Below are 13267 nucleotides of genomic sequence, written 5' to 3' on the forward strand. Positions count from 1 at the left end.
CAGACGGTGCAGGCTTTGCATGTTATGTTGCAATTGAAAATTAGATTGCATTTGTGGGTTGAAGATTCTTCAATGAAGAACGGCGAAAACGTGAAAAAGTTTCTAAGTTACTTTTGTTGAGTGTATGCTTCAGCAGTGGAAAATATCAGTTTTTATTTTTTTCTGGTGCAGGAAGGAAGGGGTTTAAAATATAATGAGTACATTAGAAAGTTGAGGGTGAATAGATACTTCCATATACGACTTTTGATCAGAAAATGGTTGAAAATAAGTGTGAATGTACTTCCCAGTTTCCTCACGTTTGTTTATAATATATTTCCATACACGTATTCGTCGTGCGGATTAAAAAATGCTTTTTCAGTCTGAGCTCTTAAAAAGTTATCTGTTTTAAAACTGTACAAGCACTTACAATTGGTTCAATTCGGAAGCGCTAACAGTGAGCATCAAAGAGTACTTCGCGGAGGTGGCGGGACATTTCCACACCGTCAATATCGTCAGGAACGATATTATCGTTTTTTGGACGATACTATCGTCTAAAAAACGATACTATCGTCTAACAAACGATAATATCGTTTTTAGACGATAGTATCGTCTAAAAAACGATATTATCGCTTTTTAGACGATACTATCGTACAAAAAAACGATATTATCGCCCAAAAAAATTTGATCCAGGACGATAATATCGTCTAAATTGAAAAATTCTAAAATATTGTCTGGACGATAGTATCGTTTTCTGGACGATATTTTCGTTCAAAAAACGATAGTATCGTTTTCTGGACGATATTACCGTTCTAGAAAATCTAATGGATATTTTCGTTTTCTGTACGATAATATCGTCCAAAACGATAATATCGTCCTGGGGCGATATTATCGTTTTCTTAAATGATAATATCGTCCAGGACGATACTATCGTTTAAAAAAACGATAATATCGCCCCAGGACGATATTATCGTTTAGTTTTGGGTGATAATATTGTCCAGGACTCAATTTTACTCAGAGGTGCAGCAAGAACCGAATTCTCTTCCAAAATATCGAAAAACAATTGTCAGAGGAAATCACCTACCAAAAAATAAAAGAAGGACAATTTACTCACACAAAGTCGGTAACTTCCTCCATTAAAAATCATATTTTTTATTGCAGCTATTTATCAAGTCAACGTCTTTCCTCAATGTGGAATATCTTAGCTCAACTCAAGACAATCTTGAGATTAAGTTGAGTTGAGATCTCAACTCAACTCAAGATTTTCTTGAGATCTTAATCTCAACTCAAGATTACCACAATTTCAAGTTGAGTTGAGATTGAGATCTCAAGATTACCTCAAAATTAGCAGAACCTTCAGGGAAAGCATAGTTTCGATACATTAAGTGAAAGGAAGAGTTTACAAAGTATTTATTGATAGAAAGTAAATAATCGTAAAATCGGTTGTGCTCACTACATATATTGGTCCATACACATCAGTGTTTAAAAAATGCAGTGTTACATGTTACAGTCGCACGAGTGGAACTCTTTGATCCCAGGGAATTCATCCTTTTACAAAATGTAACGTAAAGACGTTTTGCTCGTTCCTTCCTAGGGAATTCACACTTTTACGAAATGAACGTAAAGGCGTTTAGTTCGTCCCTAAATAATTCATCTTTTTACGAAATGAATACCAACTTTGATTGTACATAAGAAGCGTTTTAACACGCCGAGCGATCCGGCCCATTGCCCCGGAGCGAAGCGGAGGGCCGCAATGCGAGCTGGGCGCCGGAACGGTGTCGGAACTTAGGAGTTAATTTTTTTTCTCGCATCGTCTCATAATTAGTCTGTGTAATTTTTCTATATAAAATTTAAATTGACGGAACCAAATGAACCAATTTTTAATATATATTTACCGTCTATAAAAAGGTGTTTATCTACAAGATTTTGTGTTTCGTCTTCAACAACCATCCAGAACGATAATATCGTCCAGGACGATATTATCGTCTAGAATTTTTATTTTAAATAAATTAAAAACGATATTATCGTCCCAAAAATTATCGCCCAGGACGATAATATCGTCCAAAATAACGATAAAATTGTTCAGAAAAAGAAAATAACGATAATATCGTCCAGTGGATATTTTCATACAGGACGATATTACCGTCAAAAAAACGATATTATCGTTTAAAAACGATATTATCGTTTCTTTAAACGATAATATCGTCCAGAAAACGATAATATCGTCCTAAAAATATTTTAGAATTTATAATTTTAGACGATATTATCGTTCCTGACGATATTGACCGTGTAGTTATGTCGCCTCATCCTTCGCGGAGAGTCTTGATCTCTTGGTACTTACGTCATCTTGTTCAAATCCAAGTATGGTATGAAAACGAACTTCTGCTTTCTTTGTTTAAATAAATCTTTTATTCTTTCTCTTCATTTTGTTCTTCTTCTTCGTTTTAAATAGATATATTTTGTGTGCTTAAAAATGGTTAATTTTTGACCAAAACAAAATTTGTTCTTCATTTTAATTAAGAAAATTCATAGCTCTCATCGTTATATTGATTGTTTTGTTACAAGTTGTTGGTAAATTAACAGAATCGTCTTTGGTTAAAACAGTTTTTTTTTTTGTTTAGCTTTACAACATAAAATCGCGGGAAAACGTTTGCAATGTTTTTTCTTCATAATAATATTCTCTGTGTTGGATTGCAGATCATTTGTTTTATACAGTTTTAGTAATACCTACGCTTACAGTCTAATAAATTTTGCATTTTAAATTTAATTGTTGATTTTTATACACTTACATCTCTTGTTGTACATTGAATTTGTGGTATAGAGAAGGAAACACACATTTGGATTCACTACCAACTTTTTGGATTATTTTTTTTTTGTTTATCTATAAAAAGGAGAAGTTTTCCATCGAAAATACTGATTGTTTTACACATTTTGCTAAGTTTCTAAGTTTTATTCTTATTATTAGATCTCGATGAGCCCAATTGCGTTCACGCTTACTTTCGCTTACTTGGTGACGAACAGATTGGGTTCATCACTTTTTGGTCGGAGAATATGGGAAATTTTGAACCAAAAAATTTGATATAAACTTGCACAATTGTCGGAGGTGATACATGATTATTATATTGCCATGTTAGCTTTTCCGAGCGGAATTTCGTCAAAATATTTTATGATCGTTATTTACATACTTTAACATGTAACTCGGTCATCTAAAGATTTCTGATTAGACTGAATCTGTAATTTAGAACCGGTCGGGTCAGGTCAGGACTTGACCTGAAATTAAGTGAACCAGAAATCCCGACTAGGTTACCTGAAAGTTTTGTAGGAAAATTGCTCGGTACAAAGAACGTGACGTGACAGGTTTGAAGAAGACCAGACTCATAATGGTAGGAGCTACATGACGGCTGATCGGTCAATCTTTAAATAGAATATTTTTATCTGCCCAAGCTGCCTGTAAAAAAGCAAACGGCCAATGCGTCCGTTCGCCCATTATGGCCAGTTCGGACCTCAGGCTCATGTCAGGTAAGATTTTCTCTCTAAATTTACCTGATCTTATTCAGGTCAAACCGATTTTCGACCACGGTTGACTTGTTCCCACAATTAGATTAGACCAACCATGAAAAAAGGATTCGAAAATCGAAAAAAGTTGTGAAATTTCATTTGTCAGTTGCGCAAACACTAAAAATGAGTTCCACACAACTGAAACATTGGACAGTCCTTTTAGATATACAAATTAAAGTCTGAGTGTGAGTCTGATGTTTCGAGAATCGATCGGTTGACTTCGAATAAAATTCGAATTTTTCGAGGACAATGAGTCACAGCGCACAATGAAAAATTGCTCACATAGGGAATGCTCTTTTAAGGTCGATCCATATGCTCTCGTCAATCGGATAACTTTTGTTTCAAATTTCCCGTTTAGTGTGACAGATGGAAGATGGAAGGAGTTAAATGTAACGGAATATAATTATCAAGAAATCGAACGAGAATTAAATTATTTACAGAATTAGGTTCATCTTAGTCCACCCCATGTCTAAATAAATTAAATTTGTTCATCTGCCGCAAATCGAAATTTTTTCAATTTTTTTTTTAATTTTTCGTTTTAATTTAAAAATTCAATTTTTCGTTTTCATGTACAGTCCGTTCAACATACGTACATGTATAATAACATTAAGGTTGTGTCAACGTCAACATAAATATTGGGTTGGCACCACACACTCATACGAAATGCATTACAATCGTTCGAAAAAGACAGAATCGAAAAAAAGTGATTCCATTTCCTGTAACACGGCCACCATCATTATGGTGCGATGGTATGTGTGATGTTTGTGTAATTTAATATTAAAAAAATTCTAAGTCAAAAATTACCAACAAAAATTAAATTAAATTAAGAAAAGAGTTGAATTTCAGTGGAAGAGCAAAAGTATTATTATCAAAATGGTCAACGCGCGCTCACAGCACACGAGACTGTTTATTCCCCAGATCATCGGGAAGCGAACGCTACCATTAGGATAACTGGGATTATTCAATTGGAAAGGGGAAAGGGGAGGATAGTTTGTACATTCATCGATTCAATGGAAATTGAATTTTCCATTATTTTTCATTCTCTGCTACCATTCAGCAATGCGATGCCGGATTTCCATTACTTCCAGACGCCGACTGTGGCTGAGCAGGATTCTGTGTCTCGTATCGTTGCCTTAAGCTGGACAATGCGCTCAACAAACGATTATTAGCCGCATCCAATGCAGCTATCTGTTGTCCTTGAGCTTCAATGACACGTTGTTTGTGCGATAGTGCCAACGACATCTGGAAAATTTCTAACTTGTTATCACTTCCTCTACAAATGAAGCTACCGCGAAAATTACCTTCAACTGTTCCCGTCGTAGTTCCTCCTCCATTGTTATCAGTCTGTTGATGGGTAAACGAATTTTTCTATTTTTACGAATTTTATTTAAAGCAAAAACGTGTGCGAAATCAAAATTCCTACCTTGAAATGATGCTGCGCATTTTTGTGTCACTGTGCGGTGGCATGGCCAACAAATCATCGTTGGAATTTTGATCGGAATCGCCGATGTGATTGCGTAGGCTGTCAAGTGATGTTTGAAGTCGCTGGATTTCTCGTTCGCATTGTTCGACCGACCGGGGTGTTCGACGTCGCTTTCCGTCGGTGTGGATAAGGCCTTGGGAAAAAGACAATTCCAATTATTTCCAGCCGAAACAGTTCGTTCCCGTTGAGAAAGTAAAATTTAACTTAGTCGCTGCGGGGGCAACGGCCACCGATAACGATCGGAAATGACGACAAACGTACCTTCAGTATCCGTAGAGCTATCCGACAAAGTACGAGCCGATTCCAGACTGAGACGACGTTGATATCTTTGGTGGTGATGGTCACGTGTCGGATTGATGAATGCATGGTTTTCGACCTGATCGTCCCGTTTGTACTGAGAAGACAACAAGATCAAATTAAATTCCCAACTCCCAACGCAGTCCACACCCAAATAATGGCGACTACTCACTTGCATCAACGGATTCGTGCGAGGCAATCGACCATTTCCTGTCAGACGCCTCGAACCGTTCAGCGATCCCATCGACACATCACGGTCATTGCTTCCACCATTTCCGTTCGGTGATAAGTAGCACCCGTTGCCAATGACACCACTTCCAGAATGTGAATAGTTGTCATTGCTCAAACGTTCCTCGCTGCTGGACGGCGTTAGGGACGATGATTTCTGTGAATTTGAATGATGCAACAGATGATGAGCGGTCGCTGTGTTTTGCATTTGATACAGTGGATTCTTGAATGCTAGCGGTGAGTGAGTGGCCACCAAATTGTTGTTGTTGCTGTTGGTTCCATTGGTGAACTTGTTCGACGGGAATTTATTGCCGTTTGTTTGCGGCATTCTTCGAGCATTTTTATTCGAATATTCGTTGGTGGGTTGTGGTACACCCAGTTCAACTGGGCTAGAGCTCTGCGATTGGGTCGCAATGCTCTGATAACCAGAGCTACAATGTCCGATTGACACGTTGCTGCCTTTGGTGGTTAGAATATCTTTCGGTTTGTTTTGATTGTCGTCTGCATGCTCTTCGGCGTATTTCAACAGATCGTCCAAATCCTCCAGGTTCATTGGCATATTCGAATTCGAATGCTTCTGTTGATTCGACGAATCCGAATGCGGAATGCCAAGATTGAGATTCAGATTCAACGAATTTTTGTTGGTCGTTCGCAAATCGCTACTGAGGCTCAGTTGACTTCCGTTTAAATTCCTGCTACGACTTCCACTGTGCACGGACTTCAGCAGCGGTGTTGGACTCTTTCGGACGAAGGCGTTCGATGGCTCTAGTCCAATTTGAATGAAACTGGCGTTTTTCTCACCATCACCACCCTGTACCTCAATATTTGATATTGGACTGCCAAGATTGTTGTTACGTGGTAACGTACTTGCTCTGATCGACGGACTCTTCCGTCCACTGCTGCCGTTTCCATAGTGCGAGGTCGTGTTATAATTCCGTGTTGCGTCCAAGTAAACATTGCTCTTGTGTTGCCCGCCTCCACGTTCCGTCGACTGATGGTGATGATGATGATGGATGGTCGTCGGAATCAGATGCGACTGGTAGTTTGAGTTTGAATTGGATGAAATGCTAGACGTTGAGTGCGAGTGTTGCAGATGATGGTTGGAATAAACGGATCCGTTGATGCTCGTTTGACTTTGGTTTATGTTTGAATTGTGCTGATTGAGCAACGGCGAAACGGTCGGATCATTGTAACGGAAAATGTTTTTCTCCAGAGAACTTGGAGTCAATACACCGCGAATGATGCCTCGTTCGGCCAATTTAATGCCACTGTTTTGTGGCTGATTCTCTTGATTTGGATTCGGCGTGCCCGGTGCACCTTGTACGTTGAAGTTGTTCAACTCTTTTGCTTTCGTTATTTCGTCTAAAATACTATGCAACGATCCAAGTTCCTGTTGCTTGTTGGGTGGCAGTTTTTGGATGCTGTCAGCCAGTAGCGTATACAGAATTGATAATTGCTTTCCTTGATCGATGTATCCAGACCAATCCAAAATGGTGTCTGGCATGGGTTGTTCGGAGCGTGTAGAAATCTGATGAAGGAATTCCTTCATTTTCGGTGCCTGTTGCTCGAGGAAATCGTTCAGGAATTCCATGAAGTTCTCTTTGCCTTGAAAGCGTGTGAAATTGGCCAATGTTTGCAATGTCTTGGCGACCAAAGTTAGATTGCGTGTAGCTCTTGCACTGGGTAGTTCACTTGTGATGTTAAATAGACTCGGCGAAAGTATTGCCGGGCACAAGAACCGTAAGAAAATTGAAGCGCTGATCAAATTGTCGGCCTGAAAATTATTAAACGTTTAGTGTCGACCGAACTCCGAATCAATATCCGGCTCAGTAAACTTACCATGTCCTCACGATTCAACTCCTGCAAACGTTCGCGAAACGTTGCAAAACATTCACGAAGTTGTGGCGGGAAATGTTTGTGAGACTCTGCTATATTCGTCCATGCACTGCGGACTGCATTGCGTAACGATTGCTGTTGCCTTGACAGTGAACCGGTAGCTTTCAATGGATCTACTTCACAGTCTCTGTCCGATGATATTATCTCTGAAATCGGTAGCGACAATGTGTCTTGTAGATACTGTTCGCCGGTCAATTTGAGGAAAGCTTCCATGCTCTTGGTAGCCAACGAATTTCCACGGAAAGTCAACCGTTGATCTCCGACTCGTAACAGATCTAGTGCTACAACATCGGTCAAAAATGGGCCGGCCATCCCTTGAGCATGCATTAACAATACTAGAGCCTGGCCAATGTCCTCTTTGGCCTTTACGCCAATCACCGGCTCCAGAAGCTCGCACACCTTTTTGTAATTCTCTTTTAGGTACTGCAGAAAATCGGAGTAAATTTCGATCGGCAAAATATCCGTACTCTGGAAGCGACATTTAATGCGCAGTGTCGGTATTTGTTCTTTGGACGAATTTCTGCTGATGCTGTCATGTTTCTCCGATATGATTTGATACCAGTCCTCCGAAAAAACTCTCGACGTCACTTCGTGTATGGGAATCTTAACCGATCCGACCAGCACATGCTTGTCGCGTTTCTTCTTTTTGTCCAATTCACGGAATACATTCACCGTAATGACATTGATGTCGGGTATGTCGGGAAAATCGAAATACTCGCCCCAGAACAGCAAGTCCGATCGCAATTTAACACTCGTTCGACCGTACAGTGTTTTGTCTAAATTTATTTCGCAGAAGTAGCGTTTCTTTGGCGGTAATGCTTTGGCTTCATAGATCCACATTTTCAGAGAGTTGTCGGTGCGCCTAGTATGGTCAGCATTCGGTGCGATCGATTTTCGAAGACTATAAATCCACAGATCACGTTCCTGGCGCGAACTGCAACTATAGTATCGTTCGCCGCGAGGTCCTCCACGCACTTGAAAGCAATGCCGTCGACCGAGAACGGACTGGTGAACGGGTGCAACACCAACAGCACCAGTACATGATAGATCTGAAAGCACGAATAGAGACTGAGTGAAAAGAGTCCAGAATCGGCATTCGAATTATTCTTACCGATTGTCGACATCACAGCGTGACTGGACAGCAAACTCTCATGTGATCGTGAACCGCGTAAGCCACCTGGACCACGTTTCGATCGCTCCAATTTTGTCACTGATTTGGTTCGTTTGAGTGGATTTGATCTACAAAACAGCGGATAATCGTTGAAAATACACGTCCGACAACGATATGAATGAAAACCATCTTACCTCTTTGAAAAGAAATTGGTGAATCGCGATGTTGAATGAGACTCGTTTTGTTTTTGTCCAAGTATTGGAGTAGCTGGAGCGGAACCTCGTCGACATGCTTTTTCGTAAGATGTATCTGAAAGGAAGCAGATGAGCAAAAAATTATTATCGAGACAACTCGGCCGTGTACGATTTTAAAAATAATGTTTTGCACGAGAGGCAATGACATAATATTCCTCAAAATTCATTTTTTTTGCATAATAATTTCCGACGTCGAAAAATATCAAATTGAACGACAATATCGTCATATGATGACAAAGCTACGTAACAGCAGATTTTACTGCATGCTGCGAAAGTAAGTCATTACGTGAGGTAACCATTCTGTGATAAAAACAAACTAACAGGGGAGTTTGTTGAGCACCGTGCAGCGGTAAGTGTCTTTCAGACAAGGTGAGAGTTTGAACATTATCCGAGTTGAAAGCGACTATACTTGTCGGAAAACAGTTATCGAATTGAATTGCTGAAAAATACACGATTTTCCGAATTATTCACTAAGCAGCATCCAGTGGACTCTGGTCTACTGCCTGTCCCGTCCCGTGCGAAAGTTGAGTGTGATAATGGAATTCTTCATGTAAAATGGAGCACTTTAACAGGGGCAAACTACTGTGTAATGGTCAACTTTCGCAGGGAGCAAACTGCTATGTAATCGTCGACTTTCGCATGCTGCCGACAGAATTTACTCTTACTCTCATTACTTATTTGTAAACATTATTTCAAAACGATTTTGTACACATAAACCCTGCAAAACATTTGTAAACCGAAATAAAATCGACTCTGAAATGTACACACAAACAAAGCTTCCTGCTTTGTCTGCTAAAAAGCCAGCTACAGTGAGTGAAGTATATCAAAACATTTATTTAAAAAATTTACACGTGACCATAAAATAAGTCTCATGAACTTAGCGTTAACGGTAGACACACGCACACAAATATTTCAACGTAAAATTGTGTCGTAAAAACCAATTTTCTTTCGATGTTAAAATGGGTCATCTTAGATAAAAAGACAACATTATTCGGTGTACCTAATGTTATGTGTTTGTGCAGCAAATTGAAAAGACAATTTCTATGGGTCTCTTGTTGAATGGTTTGATATAGTCTCGTTTCTTTTTATTAATACCAGAGCGCACCTTTTACATCATATATTAATGCCAAAGCAATCGTTATGATGACTGAAATCATAATAAAGCCGTGTGTTCATACACACACATAACGTTCAGTCTTCAGATCGAACGTTCTGATAATGTCTAACCTTTTCCATTTCGAATTTAGAAATGTTCGTACGGACAGAACATATGCCATGTAACGTACAGTGTACGTCGTACACACAACAACATTTTTGGTTTTTCAATTTGAATTTCTCCTGAAATCTTGATCTTTAGTTACTTTACAACGAAACGATATAACGTTTGGCGTGTCATCAATTCCGTCTGCCATACCTTTTAAACGATGTCAATCACACATTTTGTACAAATTTGATATCTGGTTTAACTGATAAATTAAAAGGTGGAACGTTCGTTAAACGCCGGTAACACATCGAATTTGTTGTAATCAAAAGCCGTTGAACAATCGATAACTGATATGGTTGGGAATTTTATCACAGACGAAGCGTGTAAAAAAACAGAAGATTAATGCCGAAGATTATGCAAAACCTTTTTTGTTCAATCTCTCTTCAAATCGCGACTATATGCGGACATAAAGAGAGTTTAATTGATCAAAGGAATTTGTAATTCGATTAGCGTTAAAGTTGATGATAAATTGAACATTTTCTTCCTCGTATCAACTACGGTACAGAACCTGTTGTCGTTTTTCTAACTTGTCGTCTGACGAAAATAAAATCAAAAATTCAATGACTCACTCGAAGCGTTACAAACGTTTTTGTTTTCATTCTGAAATTTATGTACAGCAAAAAAAAACTGGTTAATTACATGAATCAGATGACCAAAAATTGAAATTCGACATAGAAAATGATGGGCGATGACCGAAATTTACGTATCTTGAATGTTCGTTCGTCATTTGATGTCATTCAAATATTGTTAAATCGTTAAATGAATGAGTATACGGTGAACAATAAATTGTTTAAAATGACAAACCATTCCTTATTTCACTTCTTTCCGACCTGAAATGTTTTAGAATTAAAATATTCCAAGACTTGTTTCTGTGAATATCTACAATACATCAAAATATAAATTCCACAGAGACGTTTGATTTCGCAGTTACATTCAGTCAAGAACATTTTCACAGTTAACTTAGAGAAGCTCAGTTCCCGTCTGAGTTTATTAGCGTGCGTATATTTAGCTCTGGCAGAGATATTTATATCGATAAATTTATTAGTTGTAGGTGTATTCCCGCCAGCGATTAGCGCTGATGAATTTATCAACTGTCAGATAAATTTATAACAGCCTCGAGTTTGGAATCTCCCCTGACAGTAATTCAGGTAATAGCTCAGCAGTGCAATCATTGCACTGCAATGAAAATGTGAAAATTAAATTTAGTACAATTTCTCGAAGAGTAATTAACTTCAAACGTTACTAGTAGAGTTAGCTGAATAAATGATACCTAAATCTTAGATTTTGTGGATTTTGTTTCATTATAAGACCGGAACATGTCGATTTTGAGCTGTACCTGAAACCGTCTACCTGAATAGTTTGAGGCTATGCTCGTTAAGTCTCTAAGCCCGACCTGACCTGATTTATATTTGATCGGATGCGACCTGATTTTACCTTATTTGACCTAAATGTTAATTACAGTTTGTTCAGCTTAAAGCTTGATAGCTAAAAAGGGACTCCGTTTGAGAGACAAAATTTGGTTTTTGCAATTTTTGCTTGGGTTATTTGACAAGTCGCTCTCTCACGGAGTACTTTTTGTTGAGTGGAAACCATACTTAAGAAAACACAATTTTAGATTTATCAGAGTTTTATGTTGACGCAAAATTTGAATTCGCTAAGGCGTTTTCAAACTTTGCGCCAAAATATCATAGACTGGAAACGCTTAACTGACTGTTACTGCGTCACTGCACAGTGGCAATTTAAATGCAAAATGGAAAACCTTTTAATCATGAATCAGGTGACCTGAAATCCTGCCACGCCAGGTTATTACCATTAACGCAATTTTGTTCACAAAATTTGATTCAGGTCAGGTCAAAATTGAACCAATCAGGTTCAGGTCAAGTCAGGTTGAAAAAAACCTGATCAGATTCTACTGACTAAACTAATTTCTAAGGTTTCCTATGTCACCGGTCTCTTTCATTTCGCGTATAATTTCAACTAGAAAATGAGATAAATCAGAGAAATGGAGAATAGCAGTAAGAACAGCTTTGACTCAAAAGTGTCACTCTTTATATGTGCAAAACAGTAGTTCAAATCTGAAACTGTTCTGCTATATAATCTAAAATCCATCGGATGAAATCACTTCACGGCAACAGGTCCGTAAGTACATGAATTCAACTCATGCAATTATTTCACCATTATCTTATTCGACCTATGTGGAAGTGATTTTCAAATGAAAATCGTTTTTAAAAACTTTTTTCTGATTTCTCTACAAAAATTTGTCTGATAAAAGTCAAATGTGATTGTCATTTCAAGTTTATTTTGATTCAATCTCATTAAAATTTCCCTAGAATCTTTGATATTATTTTAAAGAAATATTTTTGAGTTTTCGGTAACATCTCATTTTACTTCCAACCAAAAATTCTAGGCAACCAACGATGCATTTGACTAAAAAAATATTTATTTATTTCCATTGATTCAATCCGAACGGTTCCTACTGCATAAAACCATTCGGAACCGAACGAGTTAATTTAGATTTATAAATCAAATTACTTACATTCCGTGATAACGAATGAACGAAGGTGCATAATAAATCATTTCACAGAGATAACCGTCTCTGTTGCTTTTGACGACTTTGAATTAATAAAAGGCGCATCACACAGATTAAATTACACAACCTCGTTGCTTTGTCGAGCCGATCGTGCGGCATAAGAACGATTAAAACCCTGCGTAATATTTTATTCATATTTGTCGTCTCAACAGCAATACAAAAAAAAATCGAGTGAAGAAATGTTCTTCTCAGTCATCCTGTAACATGATCGTAACATTTTCTTTAAAGACAAAAAATAGATTTGATGTGCCGTTGAAAGATATCATCTATACCAATTATGTCCCTATCTAAAAACCAGTAGTTCAAATATACAAAATTCTTTTTAGACGAAAAATAAATTAAATAAAATCTCACTCAAATCTCAAACCTAAAATTTAATTCAATAATCAACGTGTCACAGTTTTATCGTCGACTTCATTTCTATTAAGTTTAATGTTCAAATCGAAACGAAGTGACATTTTTAATAACAAATAATTTAAAATATTAGAATATGAGCATATAATATAAGCACAGTCGTGCGTTGTCGTTGTTGTGTTGTCACCGTTTGAATGTTACCGACCCATCACTATTATAATCTGACGACCCATTAGGATTATTTTTCACAACGAAA

General features: G+C 37.8%; 1 protein-coding gene across 8 annotated transcripts in view; it reads right to left on the reverse strand.

The window, feature by feature from the left end:
* Nucleotides 1–2634: 2634 nt before the first annotated feature.
* LOC119074862 (ras GTPase-activating protein raskol) overlaps nucleotides 2635–13267 on the reverse strand; it is a 103827-nt gene continuing 93194 nt past the window's right edge. For 5 of the 8 annotated variants that reach the window (XM_037181178.1, XM_037181177.1, XM_037181180.1 and 2 more), the window contains 8 exons: nucleotides 8744–8858; nucleotides 8550–8677; nucleotides 7382–8487; nucleotides 5487–7316; nucleotides 5279–5411; nucleotides 4958–5150; nucleotides 4836–4902; nucleotides 2635–4776 (listed from right to left, as the gene is read on the reverse strand). In XM_037181178.1, coding sequence (XP_037037073.1) covers nucleotides 4588–4776; nucleotides 4836–4902; nucleotides 4958–5150; nucleotides 5279–5411; nucleotides 5487–7316; nucleotides 7382–8487; nucleotides 8550–8677; nucleotides 8744–8858 — 3761 coding nt within the window. In that variant the 3' untranslated portion in view covers nucleotides 2635–4587. The remainder of the gene's footprint in view (nucleotides 4777–4835; nucleotides 4903–4957; nucleotides 5151–5278; nucleotides 5412–5486; nucleotides 7317–7381; nucleotides 8488–8549; nucleotides 8678–8743; nucleotides 8859–13267) is intronic. The other 3 variants (XM_037181183.1, XM_037181181.1, XM_037181182.1) reach the window with 1 other exon arrangement.

This window comes from Bradysia coprophila, unplaced genomic scaffold (genome assembly GCF_014529535.1).
Source record: "Bradysia coprophila strain Holo2 unplaced genomic scaffold, BU_Bcop_v1 contig_151, whole genome shotgun sequence".
Taxonomy (NCBI): Eukaryota; Metazoa; Arthropoda; class Insecta; order Diptera; family Sciaridae; genus Bradysia; species Bradysia coprophila.